At 46.6% G+C, this 17,895-nt stretch overlaps 1 protein-coding gene across 1 annotated transcript in view; it reads left to right on the top strand.

Moving 5' to 3' along the window:
* Window positions 1–17,895, top strand: part of LOC311228302 (forkhead box protein N3-like) — a gene marked incomplete at its 5' end in the record, with an annotated part of 161,922 nt that overhangs the window by 114,172 nt on the left and 29,855 nt on the right. The window contains one exon of the mRNA XM_084314210.1: window positions 6,390–6,541. Within this exon, the coding sequence (XP_084170336.1) occupies window positions 6,390–6,541 (152 nt within the window). The remainder of the gene's footprint in view (window positions 1–6,389; window positions 6,542–17,895) is intronic.

The raw sequence follows: 17,895 nt of genomic DNA, 5'->3' as shown, positions 1-17,895 counted from the left end.
TTTACAGAACAATCGATGTGTATTACAGCCTCATTCTGAAATACTATAGATTCGTTTGAAATATGTAGATCTGCGTCCACATTTACACCCAGCGACGGTGGTTCTGAAGCCTAAACTCTCCGATACCGAGTATGGATCTGAACAATATGAGACTATTAGACACAATAGACAGAGATCTAAAATGCAGAGGTTCGATTGACTTTCCTTTTGGAAAAGTCAATCTCGTGACATGTCTCTGGAGTATTGTAATGGTATTAGAGAAACCCTGTCCAGTCAGACCAATAACTCAAATTCAGTTTGCTTGATTGGCATGAAGGTAAAAAAAAGACAATGTTGCCAAAGCATGAAATAACAACGAGATTAAAAAGAAAAAGGTACAATTCATAAAATCAAGAAGATGGCAGAAAACAATGAACACCCACTCTGTGTGTGTGTGTGTGTGTGTGTGTGTGTGTGTGTGTGTGTGTGTGTGTGTGTGTGTGTGTGTGTGTGTGTGTGTGTGTGTGTGTGTGTGTGTGTGTGTGTGTGTGTGTGTGTGTGTGTGTGTGTGTGTGTGTGTGTGTGTGTGTGTGAGTATTGATGATGTTGGTGTATGTGTGTATGTATTGATGTTGTTGGTGTGTAATATCCAATACCAGGATGGGTATCGATGGCACCCCTGGTCTGTAGCTCTTGACAAACAGTCGCTGTGTAGTGCATCCCTGTCCAACAGCACTGTGAGGAGGGTGTGGGTGGTGGTGGTGCTAGTGTCAAAGATACTCTAATGAAGGAAGACGCATCAATGGGATGAACATGGAACACTTCCTGTTTCTTGAGTGGGCGGGGCAGTAAGCATGGAGCCTGAGGGGAGGCAGTAAGCATGGAGCCTGAGGGGAGGCAGTAAGCATGGAGCCTGAGGGGAGGCAGTAAGAGGCAGTAAGCATGGAGCCTGAGGGGAGGCAGTAAGAGGCAGTAAGCATGGAGCCTGAGGGGAGGCAGTAAGAGGCAGTAAGCATGGAGCCTGAGGGGAGGCAGTAAGAGGCAGTGAGCATGGAGCCTGAGGGGAGGCAGTAAGAGGCAGTAAGCATGGAGCCTGAGGGGAGGCGGTAAGAGGCAGTAAGCACGGAGCCTGAGGGGAGGCAGTAAGAGGCAGTAAGCACGGAGCCTGAGGGGAGGCAGTAAGAGGCAGTAAGCATGGAGCCTGAGGGGAGGCAGTAAGAGGCAGTAAGAGGCAGTAAGAGGCAGTAAGAGGCAGTAAGAGGCAGTAAGCACGGAGCCTGAGGGGAGGCAGTAAGAGGCAGTAAGCATGGAGCCTGAGGGGAGGCAGTAAGAGGCAGTAAGCACGGAGCCTGAGGGGAGGCAGTAAGCATGGAGCCTGAGGGGAGGCAGTAAGAGGCAGTAAGCATGGAGCCTGAGGGGAGGCAGTGAGAGGCAGTAAGCATGGAGCCTGAGGGGAGGCAGTAAGAGGCAGTAAGCACGGAGCCTGAGGGGAGGCAGTAAGAGGCAGTAAGCATGGAGCCTGAGGGGAGGCAGTAAGCATGGAGCCTGAGGGGAGGCAGTAAGAGGCAGTAAGCATGGAGCCTGAGGGGAGGCAGTAAGCATGGAGCCTGAGGGGAGGCAGTAAGCATGGAGCCTGAGGGGAGGCCGTAAGAGGCAGTAAGAGGCAGTAAGCATGGAGCCTGAGGGGAGGCAGTGAGCATGGAGCCTGAGGGGAGGCAGTAAGCATGGAGCCTGAGGGGAGGCAGTGAGCATGGAGCCTGAGGGGAGGCAGTAAGAGGCAGTAAGAGACAGTAAGAGGCAGTAAGAGGCAGTAAGCATGGAGCCTGAGGGGAGGCAGTAAGCATGGAGCCTGAGGGGAGGCAGTAAGAGGCAGTAAGCATGGAGCCTGAGGGGAGGCAGTAAGAGGCAGTAAGCATGGAGCCTGAGGGGAGGCAGTAAGCATGGAGCCTGAGGGGAGGCAGTAAGCATGGAGCCTGAGGGGAGGCAGTAAGCATGGAGCCTGAGGGGAGGCAGTAAGCACGGAGCCTGAGGGGAGGCAGTAAGAGGCAGTAAGCACGGAGCCTGAGGGGAGGCAGTAAGAGGCAGTAAGAGGCAGTAAGAGGCAGTAAGCATGGAGCCTGAGGGGAGGCAGTAAGAGGCAGTAAGCACGGAGCCTGAGGGGAGGCAGTAAGAGGCAGTAAGCATGGAGCCTGAGGGGAGGCAGTAAGAGGCAGTAAGCATGGAGCCTGAGGGGAGGCAGTAAGAGGCAGTAAGCATGGAGCCTGAGGGGAGGCAGTAAGAGGCAGTAAGCATGGAGCCTGAGGGGAGGCAGTGAGCATGGAGCCTGAGGGGAGGCAGTAAGAGGCAGTAAGCATGGAGCCTGAGGGGAGGCAGTAAGAGGCAGTAAGCATGGAGCCTGAGGGGAGGCAGTAATGGAGCCTGAGGGGATGCAGTAATGGAGCCTGAGGGGAGGCAGTAAGCATGGAGCCTGAGGGGAGGCAGTAAGAGGCAGTAAGAGGCAGTAAGCATGGAGCCTGAGGGGAGGCAGTAAGAGGCAGTAAGAGGCAGTAAGCATGGAGCCTGAGGGGAGGCAGTAAGAGGCAGTAAGCATGGAGCCTGAGGGGAGGCAGTAAGAGGCAGTGAGCATGGAGCCTGAGGGGAGGCAGTAAGAGGCAGTAAGCATGGAGCCTGAGGGGAGGCAGTAAGAGGCAGTAAGCATGGAGCCTGAGGGGAGGCAGTAAGAGGCAGTAAGCACGGAGCCTGAGGGGAGGCAGTAAGAGGCAGTAAGCATGGAGCCTGAGGGGAGGCAGTAAGAGGCAGTAAGAGGCAGTAAGAGGCAGTAAGCATGGAGCCTGAGGGGAGGCAGTAAGGGGGCTTTCACACTCAGCCTTTTGTATCGAATCACCGTCCCGGAGCACGGGGGGCAGTGTTCTCACTCACCCCTTTTGGGGTGCGAGTCGGCGCTGATTCGTTTCACCCCCCGCTGAACGGGATCAGCTGGCAGAGGTGGTCTCGGGGTCGGTCCCGGGAGAACGGGGGGTGTGGCTTTGCGAGCTTGTACCTTTTCACGGGCGTGGCGCCTGGTGCTGACATAACGTCATACATTTTGTTTGCCATTGCTATGTCTATACATTGTTCGAATGCATTTATTTCTATTAGACCAGTGGTGCCCAACCAGTTGGCCGTGGTCGACCAGTAGATCGCTCAAAACGCTCAAAAGCGGACTCTACAACACCATCCATTCGTGATAAAATGGGGTGGGTTATATTGACATGGCTTGACAACAGAGGTTCAAATATAACTTCATATTTATTGGCAATTTGTTCATTTTATATCAACATCCAGAGTCCGCAGTCGTGTTAAGACATTCCCGTTTACATTTTCGGTCGACCAGTAGATCAATGACATTCAATATAATCGATGCAAGCAATGTTACTAGTATGTTGCATGTAGTAACGTTAGCGTTAGCCGTTAGCTTAGCGTTATTGTTAACCCTGCAAAACGATCAAAAGCGGACTCTACAACAGAGTTCCATTCGTGAGAAAAGGGGGGTGGGTTATATTGACAAGGCTTGACAACAGAGGTTCAAATATAACTTCATATTTATTAGTTATTTGTTTCTTTATATCAACATCCATTCTCCAGTCTCCGTGTTAACACACTTCCTGTGTTTACATTTCGAGCGTGACATCATCGACTACGGCAAGCTTACAAGCTCAAAACGCAAACCGTAAACAAAACCCAGAGCGCACCCAGACTGAAGTGTGTACACAAACTAGAGGGGGGAGAGGGGGGGGGGGGGAGTTCGAATCAGATATTGGAACGGGCAGAACGGAACGAAATAGAAACGAATAGGGTGAGTGAGAAAAGGCCCTAAGAGGCAGTAAGCATGGAGCCTGAGGGGAGGCAGTAAGCATGGAGCCTGAGGGGATGCAGTAAGAGGCAGTAAGCATGGAGCCTGAGGGGAGGCAGTAAGAGGCAGTAAGCATGGAGCCTGAGGGGAGGCAGTAAGCATGGAGCCTGAGGGGAGGCAGTAAGAGGCAGTAAGCATGGAGCCTGAGGGGAGGCAGTAAGAGGCAGTAAGCACGGAGCCTGAGGGGAGGCAGTAAGAGGCAGTAAGAGGCAGTAAGCATGGAGCCTGAGGGGAGGCAGTAAGAGGCAGTAAGCATGGAGCCTGAGGGGAGGCAGTAAGAGGCAGTAAGCATGGAGCCTGAGGGGAGGCAGTAAGAGGCAGTAAGCATGGAGCCTGAGGGGAGGCAGTAAGAGGCAGTAAGCACGGAGCCTGAGGGGAGGCAGTAAGAGGCAGTAAGAGGCAGTAAGCATGGAGCCTGAGGGGAGGCAGTAAGAGGCAGTAAGCACAGAGCCTGAGGGGAGGCAGTAAGAGGCAGTAAGCATGGAGCCTGAGGGGAGGCAGTAAGAGGCAGTAAGCATGGAGCCTGAGGGGAGGCAGTAAGAGGCAGTAAGAGGCAGTAAGAGGCAGTAAGAGGCAGTAAGAGGCAGTAAGAGGCAGTAAGGGGCAGTAAGAGGCAGTACGAGGCAGTAAGAGGCAGTAAGAGGCAGTAAGAGGCAGTAAGAGGCAGTAAGAGGCAGTAAGAGGCAGTAAGAGGCAGTAAGAGGCAGTAGGAGGCAGTAAGAGGCAGTAAGAGGCAGTAAGAGGCAGTGAGAGGCAGTAAGCATGGAGCCTGAGGGGAGGCAGTAAGAGGCAGTAAGAGGCAGTAAACATGGAGCCTGAGGGGAGGCAGTAAGAGGCAGTAAGAGGCAGTAAGAGGCAGTAGGAGGCAGTAAGAGGCAGTAAGAGGCAGTAAGCATGGAGCCTGAGGGGAGGCAGTGAGAGGCAGTAAGAGGCAGTAAGAGGCAGTAAGAGGCAGTAAGAGGCAGTAAGAGGCAGTAAGAGGCAGTAAGAGGCAGTAAGAGGCAGTAAGAGGCAGTAAGAGGCAGTAAGAGGCAGTGAGAGGCAGTAAGAGGCAGTGAGAGGCAGTAAGAGGCAGTAAGAGGCAGTAAGAGGCAGTAAGAGGCAGTAAGAGGCAGTAAGAGGCAGTGAGAGGCAGTGAGAGGCAGTAAGAGGCAGTAAGAGGCAGTAAGCACGGATCGTGACACACTTGACACGCCTCGCGCACGAGAGCTGTTGTCAGAGTGCGTCCAGAGAAATGTGTACAGACAGCTTATATTGGTTCTGAATTCTATTTCAGATGGTACGAGAGGATGGTTTGATGATGGATGGTTTGACAGAAATGCTCCTAAATGGTGGTCCCAAGTCTAAATTTGTGTCATCTGAGATGGTTCAGTGGCTGGTCCGGAAAATCTAGTTACATAGAGGTTGTCTGGGTTAACCAGTATCCTGCTGACCGTTTGATACTTTGAGACTCGCTGTCTCCAGGTGGTTGGGGAGTGGGGAAAAGAGAGAGAATGGTATGAATGAATGAATGAAAACTTTATTTAACAGATTGCAGAATGGGTACAATACAGTACGGCTCAATACACACAATTGTTAAGGGGATGCAGACCAGAGAAAGACATTTGTCTTGTTTCCATCAGGGTCCCCCATTTTCAATTCATATAGTAATGCTGTACAAGCAAAAGTAGCCGGTAGAGGAAGAGATCTAAAAGAAAAGGGTTTTGGAAAGTGGGATTGTGGGCTAAGATTGATTTATCCATTCGTTTTAAAGCCTTGACTATGTGAGTTGCTGTTGAATATAATATTATGAGCTTTGCTTGTACAGCCTTCAGTAGCCGGTGTGACATGTGGCCAGGCACAGGTCGTTAGGTCAAATGTATTTTGATACTGGGTGCCTGGCTGGGGGAGAGTGTGGGACATAAAGTGTATGGGGGGGGGGGGCATGCTTTTGTGGTTATGTGTGAGATATTAAGTTAATGAAATAGTCTATCAAAAGGAAGGTTGATGCTTGCTGTTTTATCAAGCAGATTCTGTGAATGCTCTCAGTAGGAAGGTAGCATTGTTGTTTGCTTGCTTTGTGAATAAGTGGTCATCACTGCATTTTCGTGATGAGTGGAGTGGAGGAGATTAGAGGAGAGGAGAGGACAGGAGAGGAGAAAAGAACACAAGTATTGATGTTACTGCCTCAGATAACTCATGATGTTGCTGTGTGTGTGTGTGTGTGTGTGTGTGTGTGTGTGTGTGTGTGTGTGTGTGTGTGTGTGTGTGTGTGTGTGTGTGTGTGTGTGTGTGTGTGTGTGTGTGTGTGTGTGTGTGTGTGTGTGTGTGTGTGTGTGTGTGTGTGTGTGTGTGTGTGTGTGTGTGTGTGTGTGTGTGTGTGTGTGTGTGTGTGTGTGTGTGTATCTATAATAAGGGGACTTCACAAATGTTCTCTGTTTTAAGATTGGATGTTTATCAGAGTATCAATATTGAATGACATGATCTCTCTCTCTCTCTCTCTCTCTCTCTCTCTCTCTCTCTCTCTCTCTCTCCACAGAGCATAGGCAAAGGCTCGCTGTGGTCCATAGACCCAGAGTACAGGCACAACCTGATCCAGGCGCTGAAGAAGACTCCATACCACCCCTACTCCCCTGGCCTGGTCACACCCTCCACCTCTCCCCCCACCCTGCACCAGACATACCACCACAGGTAACCCCTCACACCGCTGCTGGTGACCACTAGAGATAGCCCCATCATGACTACTGACTGACTGCTGTCGGATTGAATTACTCCCTAAGACTGACTGGCTGACCAAGCATCCACTGAGGCTTCTATTTTTTATTGTTCCTGCGTAAGATGGATGGATGGATGGATGGATGGATGGATGGATGGATGGATAGACTGACCTGCCTGGTTAGCTGACTGACTGACTGACCAATTAACTAATTACTGATTAACTAACTGAATGGCTGACTGGCTGGCTGACTGACTGGCTGACTGACTGACTGACTGACTGACTGACTGACTGACTGACTGACTGACTGACTGACTGACTGACTGACTGACTGACTGACTGACTGACTGACTGACTGACTGACTGACTGACTGACTGACTGACTGACTGACTGACTGACTGACTGACTGACTGACTGACTGAATTCTATATATATTTTTTTTATTATCTCCCAAGGGACACATTTATTTTCAGCAAGCAATCAAAAGTATAGCACATAAAGTAAAAAACACATAAACCCTACAATGAATCAAAATCAATACAAACAAACTCGAGTCGACATATCACATCAGAGAGCTGTCGCAGAAAATCACATGACTGGTTCGCTTCTATTATACAGGTTGTTCAAGGCGGGAATAATGCACCATTATTCCGCCACGCCGTTCTGTATAAAAGGTACAAACCCGGAATAGGGAGGTATCGTTGATCCGGTATTAAGCCATCAGCCGAGGTAATCGCTTTGTCAGGGTGGGTTAGCTCCCGCGTCTGTGGGAATGGGAATGCAGAGACATGGGTGTGATGTTTTGACGATGTGGTTAATTCTGTGGGGGTTAGCTCAAGTCAAGAGTTTTATTTGTCACGGCATACAAGTATACAATGAAATGCGGGTGGTCTTGCCCGCAACGATGTGCAATACAGTAGTACAACATATAATAGAATCCAATAGACAACATTGTGCAATAAACAGGTAACATAGTGGGACATCACGGTATTTGTACATAGTTATTTACAGAGCATGAAGGACATGCTAGGTCCTTGTAGCTTGTAGGTAATATCATAACCAGTGCTCCGTGTCGCTATACCCGTACCACCTACTGTACCTGCCTGAATATTGCTCTATCCAGCCATCAGGTATCGCACGAAAGGTGGAATAGAACAAAGGCTGACCACATTAGATAACAATCATAATAATAATAATTCACTAAATGTGTTATATGTTTAATTAAAAGAATATGCAACGTGAGAAGACGCACATTTCTGATAAAAGGTTCACAATATAAAACCAACTGGCTGCCCTGGACTCCTACACCAGACAAAACAGCAACACTGTATTTTTGGGACATGTCAACATTCAGCTTGTCTTAAGTCATCATCATGAGTTAATGTCAAATTGATTCCATTTCCCTCAGTTATTGTGACTCCCTCAGCAGTCTAGGTGTGTCCCCAAGGTGTGTGTGTGTGTGTGTGTGTGTGTGTGTGTGTGTGTGTGTGTGTGTGTGTGTGTGTGTGTGTGTGTGTGTGTGTGTGTGTGTGTGTGTGTGTGTGTGTGTGTGTGTGTGTGTGTGTGTGTGTGTGTGTGTGTGTGTGTGTGTGTGTGTGTGTGTGTGTGTGTGTGTGTGTGTGTGTGTGTGTGTGTGTGTGTGTGCGCGCGTGTGTGTGTGTGCGCACGTGTGTGTGCCTTTGGAGATGCGGGTCGCCATATAAAACTTTGTATTTTATTGTATTTTTTAAGCACAGAGGGAGTTCAAATAAGCCTACAATATACGAAGGAGTGGAGATAAAAGCAGTGTTTCTTGCCATCAAACGAATTAGGGAGAGAAGAACAAAAGACCTGCAGCACGCCAAACCTATTTCAGCCCCACAGCCTGAGACACACTGTAGAGTTCTTACTACTTCTGTGCCACACCTTCCTAACTCGTCTCTGCCATCTTGCTTTCATGAGAATGGCCCGGTTTTCAGGACATTTACTACAATCACACGTCTTGGAATGCTTGAGCAAGTTGCATCCAGTCTTGTTGCGAATCTTGATCTGAACTGGCCTTTACACACTGGCATGCTATGTAAAATCACACACATTTTGCCGGCTTTATTTGGTTGAGTGATAAAAAAAAAAAAAAAAGGGCAAAGCCGGCATTTTGAGGGCTTTACGGAAATATTGTGGGATCTCTGTTTAGAAGGAGCTATTGATTGATGCATTGAATCATTGACTGACTTTTGTAGCAGTTGAGTCCCAGTGGATGAAGATAAAATGATTCAACTTGTTTCACACTCCTGTCCTCTACAAGTACACCCCCCCCTCTCTCTCTCTCTATCTCTTTCTTCCCCCATTCCTCCTCCCACCACCTCACCTGGGGCACTTCCCAGATAAAAGATACAAAAAAACATACACTTATATTTTGTTCTTTATCTTTTCCTCCATGGCTTCCTTCCTATACACCTCTCTTCTCTCCACCCACCTGGCCTGAGGCAGTTCTCTCTCTCTCTCTCTCTCTCTCTCTCTCTCTCTCTCTCTCTCTCTCTCTCTCTCTGCCGCCTTCCCTCCCTCCATCCCTTCCTCCTTCCCAAATTCTTTTTCCACACTATTTTTTTCAATGCAACAATCTCCCTATCCCTCCCCCTCCTCCTCCCTGGCTTGCTTGCCCCCTCAGGCGAATTGCAGGTGAAAACGGTACTTTTCATGTTTTTTTTTCTCTCTCTCTTCTCGTTCACTCCCTCGTTCTCTCTCCCACCTCTCCTCTGCCTCAGGCTTCGCTCGTCTCTCTCTATTTATCTCTCTCTCTTTACACGCTGTCCTCTCTTCTCTTCTTTTTCCCTCCCTCCCTGCCCCCCTATCTATCTCCCCAACCCCTCCCTCCGTCTCTCAAATGACATTACCTCACATACCCTCACCCTCCTTTGTCTTCCTCTCCCATCGCTTCACTTGTCGTTCGCTTTAAAGGAAGCCGACACGGCACTTAATTTAGAGCCACAAGCCTTTAGGCAAATGTATTGTGTGTCGGCGTGACCGATTTGGGAAAAAATAGCAAATGCTGCACATTGTTGTTCCGCTTTTCCCCCCGAAGTCTGGATCTCAGGATTCGCTGCATCAAAGTGACGTCAATACGACGGGGAGATATTGTTGAAAACTGAGAACAGTTAGGAGGAGGAAGGCTGCGAGCTGAAGGCTGAGAGCCAACAGAGTGCCAACTGTCTTGAACAAGAAGGAGGGCTGCTACAGCGTTCTTGTAGTGTGAATCTAGTGTTTAGAAGGTGCTCTTTGGATATTGGGGAGCCAGTAGAAAAACAACAAAGTTCAAGGCACTCTTCATATATAAAAAAGCTTTAATATATTGCTTAGTTCATGTTTGAACAATAAAAAACTGCCTTCTTCAGGGCATTCACTGCTTTTTTATATATGAAGAGTGCCTTGAACTTTGTTGTTTTTCAGAGTGCCAACTGTTTTGGATTGAAAAACATCATCCAAGGGATCGATAGTGCTCTTTTGATGTGGTGAATTCTGAAAACTACAGTAGACTTGGGAAAACCAGACGTTCCCAGTCCGTAGCACTACTGACACATATATAATATATATATATATATATATATATATATATACGTTAGCCTGCGGCTCGGCTAAACTAGACATAGGGGGTTTCTCACAGCATCGCCTTCCCTTAAATCACTTTGCTGTTCCTCTGTCTGTCCACCTCTCCCAGCGCTGTCTCCTCTTTCAAAGGTCCCATTTGTTTTGTTTTTTACAATTTCTTAATACCCTGGAAAATAGTCTATATGTATAGGGAGGTGTAGTCTGACGCACGGTCCACCCGTATAGGGATTTATCATTGGGAAAATGTATTATTGGCTATTGTAATAATTCTGCCTCATGAACATTGGCAAGCTTTCCATTTTTGCACAAAATATAGTTCCCTTCTATCACTAACATTATTGTTTAACCAGTTTTGGTTATAAGGTTGTTTAATTTGTCGTTTAAAAAGAACTACACTTACCAGTAGAACGCCTTTCGCTCAGTGCTGTCGCCTAATTCCTAATACACGTCACGGCCATTGCCAGTTCCGCTGATACCACCAAGCTAACTAACGTTAACTTTACCCATAGCTAACGTTACCTAGCTAAACGTACTAGATGTTAGCAATGTCTACTGTCGTGTCCATAAGTTCCCTGGCAGCATACTTTGTTGGTGAGGACAAAAGTATACAAAGAGGAGAGAGCCATTTGAATAAATCAGGGCATGTAGAGGAGTTTTGAATCATATATATAGAATACTGAACCATAGATATAGAATAATGAATCATATATATATAGAATACTGAACCACATATATAGAATAATGAACCATATAGAATAATGAACCATAGATATAGAATAATGAATCCTATATATAGAATACTGAACCACATATATAAAATAATTAACCATATATATAGAATAATGAACCATATATATAGAATAATGAACCATAGATATAGAATAATGAATCATATATATAGAATACTGAATAGAGTATAATGAACCATATAGAATACGCTTGGCTGTGTTTTGCATACGTTTATATCAAGGTAAAAGGTAGAATCTATTTAGACTGGATTTCAATAGGAAAGAAATACAAAATGCACAAAAACTGTTTTTTTTTATATTATTATTAGAATATAGCCTAACGTTAGTTGTATCAAGATTTATACAGCGAAATGACAATCATGACAATCGGAGCCTGCTAGAGATTAGCTCACCTTATCAGTTTGGCCCAGCGCTGTCGCTCCGTATTAAGTTTCGGGAACGAGTAAGATGTGCAGGCCCTCTTCTCAGACCTGTGGTTACACTCTGGGGCAAAGCACTGCACCAAGCTAGCTAGCTACTAATGTTACGTAAGCTATAGATTGTGGATGAATACACACAGAAAGGTACACCATGCCAATGTTCATACTTTTTTTGTTTTAAACGAGACTATTTAGAAATGTGTCCATTTCTGTCACCTCACAGCTGGGAGTTTCGCTGGGAGAGTGTAATGCGTGCTGAGGTTCACACCATCTCCTCCCAGGACTCGTACCCCACTGGCTTCCCACCCGCCAACACTGACAATCGTGCTCGTAGGGATGACTGACCAAGCCCGGGAATTTAACCCGGGTCTCTGCGGTGGTAGTCGAGTGCTTAGACCTCTATGGAGTATCAGTTTGACAATTTTATCTCCCAGCATCTATGGCAGGGCTATTCAACTGGCGGCCCGCGGGCCAGATCCGGCCCGCCAAGCAATTTGGACCGGCCTGCGGAAGATTTCCAAAAAAAAGAATTTTTTTTTTTTTTTAATATATAATTATAATCGTTATGTTACGTATTTACTCATTATACCGGAATGGTCGGAACAACCACATAGTACGTTCGCCATTTGTACACAGACATAATAATCATAATTCTATATATCCGACATGTTCACTGTTCATCAGTACGACTTGGTACTGGATTTGCGAGAGCGTGCAGCTGCAGAGCCGCAGAGCCAGCGGTGCTTTCAGGTCCGGTCTGGGGACCGCTCAGCAGCGCCCCCCATCCAACAGCTGAATTTCCAATGGCTGAATTGCAGTATTGCACTGTGCGCGCACAACTGTCAGCTCTGCGGCTCTGCAGTTGCATGCTTCTCGCAAATCTAGCTCCCGCTGCCACCCAAAATGAATCTCGACATCGCTTCACCAATAGTCGTTATCAGAACACTACACACATATCATAATAGAACACACATCGTTGTCATTATTAGACCTGCTTGGTGAAGCAACAATGAAACAAATAACTATTTTAATACAATTCAAATTGTGCTTAGAGGGAATTATTTTCACCGGACATTATGACCAGAGAGATTTAAATATGTCGGACTTCAACAGATTTTGCCGGTCAAAAACCGGTAATTACCGGACAACGGAAACCCTGGAGCAACCCATTTGCCAATGTAGCTGCTATTTCCACAAAAGGACAATAGTTCCTTGCATCACTTCACATTGATGAAGGTCTCCTGCAACTTGAAATAATTGACATGCAAGCATCATCTGCTCTGAAGCAGGCACTTGAGAATGAATCCACCACAACATTTTGGATAAAGTGTATTCATGTCAACACATTCCCCAAAATAAAAACGCTGGCAATATCTGTGCTAACAATGTTTGGCTCAACATACACCTGTGAATCCAGTTTCTCTCACATGAATGCCATTAAAACAAGCAACTGTGCCTCCTTGACAAATGAGCATTTGCATCACTGTTTGCGGGTAGCCCTCACTTCCTATGAACCCTCTTTCTCTGCCATTGCCCAGTCAAAGAAGTGCAATCTCTCTCATTAGATGTGTGTATGTAGGCTAGGCCTGTCTGCCCCCCACCCCCCCTGATGTTTGAGTGTTAAGAGTGGACAATAAGTGCTAATAAGATGCTGTGATTTGCTGTTGTTGCACAGACATGAAGCACTTTTTCATAAGCTCAGCTGCACTATAAATGTGTTTTTGTTCAAGTGTTGATGTTAGAATGTTCAGATGCACATCATGCACTTGTTTGTTTTTTATTTTATTTTTATATTGAAATGTTGAAGAGGAGATGTTGCAGTTGTTGCACAGTCATAAAATGAAGCACTTTTTGCAGGAGATGTTGCAGATGTGGCACATAAATGAAGCACTTTTTTTGAAAAGTATACTACTTTTGCAATGTAGTTAAATAAAAGGTGTGAAATGTGGTTGCGTGTTGTGTCAAGTGTACATATATTCATAGCACGGGGAGGCGCCGTGGCAGTCCGGCCCCTGGCCCCTTGGGTTTCTGACAATGTGGCCCCCTGAACAATTTAGTTGAATAGCCCTGATCTATGGAATCTTTTGGTGGGTGTAGCAGACATAGAGATAAAGCACACACCACATTTCAAATTCATTATTATTTTTTCCTGATCGGTCGCCCACGCTCAAAAGTAAACAAAACATTTCTGAACCAGGCATTAGATTAGGACGGTAGGCGCTGTTCACAGCTCCAAATGCTCCAAGAATTTCATAAAAACAGTGGGGCCAGTTCTGATTGGCTTCTTTTAATGTAAACGTTTCAACCAACATCATGTTTTCCCAGGATAACACAACATTTCAGACTGCAAAACCCACAGCTAGGACCAGACAAGACACCAAAACCCATGTCTGATAATATAGGGTCTTTAAATCGCCGACCACCCACTTTTCTTCTCACATCAGCCTCACCACTCCACTGTCAGTCTGACACACCTCTCACTTGCTCTCTTCCGCTTCATAACAAGCCATCGCTTCCTTTCACTCTCTCTCTACCTACAGTATATCTCTCTCTCTCTCTGTGTGTCTCTCTCTCTGTGTGTGTCTCTCTCTGTGTGTGTGTGTGTGTGTGTCTCTCTCTCTCTCTCTCTCTCTCTCTCTCTCTCTCTCTCTCTCTCTCTCTCTCTCTCTCTCTCTCTCTCTCTCTCTCTCTCTCTCTCTACCCGGGCATACATCAGGAGTAGCAGGAGCGCCCGGCGTTCCGTCTTCTTTATTTCTCCACTCTGATTTATTCCCTCGCTCTCTCCACTCTCTCGACCTTCTTTGCCGCCAATTTATCATTCAATTAAACCTCCTCCCTCCCCTCCATCTCATTTCCACTCCCTTCCCACCTCCTGTCTCCTCTGCATACCTGTCTCCTTCTGCTAATGCCTTGTTCTTCTTGATCCTCTCCCTTCACCTCCCTCTGTCACCTCCTGTGTCCCCCTCGCTTCTCCTCTCTCTTGTCCTCTCCTTTCCTCCTATTGTCCTCTCCTCTCCTTTCCTCTGTTGTCCTCTCCTTTCTTTTCTTGTATTGTCCTCTCCTTTCCTCTCTTGTCCTCTCCTTTCCTCTTGTCCTCTCTTCTCATCTCTTGTCCTTTATTATCCTCTCCTCTCTTGTCCTCTCCTTTCCCTCTATTGTCCTCTCCTCTCTTGTCATTGCTTCTCCTCTCATATCTTGTCCTCTCATTTCTCTCTTGTCCTTCCCTTATTATCATCTCCTCCTTTTCTCTTTTGTCCTTTCCTCTCTTCTCCTCTCACCTCCTTTCCTTTCTTCTCCTCTCCTTTCTTCTCCTCCCTCTATTGTCCTCTCCTCTCTTGTCCTCTCCTCTCTTGTCCTCCCATCTCATCTCTTGTCCTATCTTATCCTCTACATTTGCTATGTCTGTTACCTTCCTCTTCCCTTGTGTTCCTCTCATCCTCTCTTGTCCTCTCTTTCTCATCTCCTCCTCATCTCTTCACCTTCCCTCTCTTTCTTCTCACCTCTTCTCATTTTCTCTCCCACTCCTCCTCTGCCCTTCCCCCCTCCTCCACCCCATCTCTCCTATCCTCTCCCACCTCTCATTTTCACACTGGTCCCAGTGGATATGTCAGTGAAAGGAACTATTAGTCCCCCCTCTCCCCCCTCTCTCTCTTTTCGCTCTCTCTCTCACGTTCTTGCTCTCTCTCTCACACACACTCTCCATGTCTCTCTCCATCTCCCTCTCTCTATCCCTTCTCTCTTTCTCTCTTACACACCCTCTACCTCTCTCTCTTCTCTCTCTCGCTATCTCCCCCTCTCTCTCCCCATCTCTCTCTCACATTCTCCCTCTCCCACATCTCCCTCCCCTCCTATCTCTCTCTATCTCCCCCTCTCCCTCAACCCCTCTCGCTCTCTCCCCCATCCCTCTCTCTCTCTCTCTCTCTCTCTCTCTCTCTCTCTCTCTCTCTCTCTCTCTCTCTCTCTCTCTCTCTCTCTCTCTCTCTCTCTCTCTCTCTCTCTCTCTCTCTCTCTCTCTCTCTCTCTCTCTCTCTCTCTCTCTCTCTCTCTCTCTCTCTCTCTCTCCCTGGCCTCTCCAGTCTAGCAAGGCAGGTTAGCTTGCAGAGCCAGTGGGCTGTGTAAGACAGAATAATTGGTTCGCTGTAAAATGTACAAGTGTCATTTTGAACAATGAGGGATGGGGAGGTGGAACAAATTGGAGGCCGGTTTTCGGGGGAAGGGGGGGGGGGGGGTGGAGAGGGGGCAGTGGAGGGAGAGATGTCCATTTGCATTATTACACACAGCGGGAAAAGAAAAGAGGGAGAATCCATTTCCTGGTGAGAGTAAGAGTCCAGGTCCCTGGTGACTGTGTGTGCGTGTGTTTGTCGGGGTGGTTTATGTGTGTACAGTTGTACTGTATGTGGCGTGTGTGTGTGTGTGCGTGCTTGCGTGCGTGCGTGTCTTTGTCTGGGTGGTTGATGTGTGTACAGTTGTATTGTATGTGGTGTCTGCATACATGTGTGTGTACACAAACAAAGCTATTCCTATTGTCTTACAATATGTCTCTATGTGAGAACATGGCAGTGTGTCAGATGTTTGTTAGAACTTTGTTAAGATTTTCCGGTTCCGGGTCGGATTTTCCGGTTCCGGGTCGAGGATGTATAAGTCGCACTCTGCTACGCTGCTACTCCCTTTTTTTATATTTAACTTTAAAAGCCTCTTTTTATACTCTCAACTCGGTTAAACCTTTATGTATACATCACCTTAGGTTTCCTACTAACTATTTTGACTGAAAGAACCACAATGGCAACGAAGAAAACAACGAGAAGTGAATCTAAGAAAGATGACGCTCCCTCTTATATGATCGCCATTGCTAGGCTAATTGAAGAGCTCAGGCAATCCTTAACGCAATCCTTAACCAACCAGGCAAACGACTTAACCAAAGAATGAGATCGAAACCAAACTTGATATCCCTTGAACCTTTAGCACAGTACATAAGACAATCCCAGAACATAGCACCGATCTCAATTAAGGGCACACAGCATCACATCAGCTTATATGCAGATGATGTACTCTTGTTCATGCAGAACCCCGCCACCTCCCTACCTTATCTTCTCAAAGTAATAGATGATTTTGGTAATCTATCGGGATTTAAGATCAACTGGCCAAAATCGGCCTTCCTTCCACTCAATGTGACTGCGAAGGCTACCATCCTCCCAGCAAATATACCCATGGTAGAACACTTTAAATGTCTTGGAGTTGAAATATTCCCCACTATAAGCCAGACGGTGAAGTATAATTATTCCGGCTTGCGAGACAGGATCACAGATGACTTCAGCAGGTGTAAAAATTTAAAAACTCATTACAGGCCCGAGCGTCAATAGTTAAGATTGCCCAGAATTAACTTCTTCAGCTCCATGTTGCCGTTACCCCCCCCCCCCCCCCCCCTGCTGGTTACTGCAAAAACTGCACTCTGCTGCATATGAATTCATTTGGAACAGAAAACGCCACGATTAAAAAGATCCACTGCACAGAGAAATAAAACCGACGGGGGTTTAGCCTTTCCAGACTTCAAATATTACTTTAAAGCGTTCTCTTTAAGACCACTGATCACCTGGTTTGATTCTAAAGCAGCGGTATCCTGGAGACCATTAGAGGAGAACATAGTGGCACCACATAGACTACAGGATATAGTGTACACCAACATATCAATTAAGCAATGCAGATTTGGCCCTCTTATGTGGCGTGACACACAGAAAACGTGTACTAACCACCATAAATGGCACAGGCATTCTCCCCTATTTAATAACAATTTACTCCTTATTGAACAACAACCTATCAGATACCCTGGTTGGGAAAAGAAAGGCATGGTCTCTGCCGTTTTCGAGATATATCCAACAAATTTGACCTCCCCAGTTCCACTTTTTTCTTCTCTATTTACAAATAAGAGCAGCTTTGAAGGCTCACGGCATCCCATTGATGTTCCACTTTAGCACCACAGGTTTCACAAATTCTTTTATGACAAGGATACGTCGAGAGGCTTCGTTTCTGACTTTTATCGCCACTTACTTACATCCTCATATAAGGTCCTTCCCCTAGACTCTGTTTGGGAGGAAGGAAATCCCAGACCTGGAAGTAGATTTTGATTGGGATGCAGTATGGGAAAATGTTCGGCTATCATCACGCAACCCAGATCACCAACAGATTAATCTTAACTTTGTTCATAGGACTTACCTGACCCCTAGACGATTGTACCTAATGGGTCGCAGACCTGACTCTCGATGCTCCTTGTGTTCAAACGATACTATTGGTACATATATGCATATGTATTGGGAATGCCCTCCTGTTGAGACTTTTTGGAAAATGTCACCACTCAATTATCAGAGATTTTATCTCTGACCATACCGACACTGCCTTCTGTACTGTTGTTGAATGATGTTTCTCAGTTATCAACCTCTGTACATGTAAAGAGACTCATTTTGGTGGGTCTTACAGCTGCCAAAAAGTTGATAGCGTCACGCTGGATCAACCGGATAAAATGTGCCCGAAGGTATGTGATTTATCTAGAGATATCTACTGCACGAATTTGAGGTGTTAAT

This window comes from Notolepis coatsorum, assembly GCF_963971535.1.
Source record: "Notolepis coatsorum genome assembly, chromosome: 5".
Taxonomy (NCBI): Eukaryota; Metazoa; Chordata; class Actinopteri; order Aulopiformes; family Paralepididae; genus Notolepis; species Notolepis coatsorum.
This window is presented reverse-complemented; position numbering and strand designations above follow the sequence as displayed.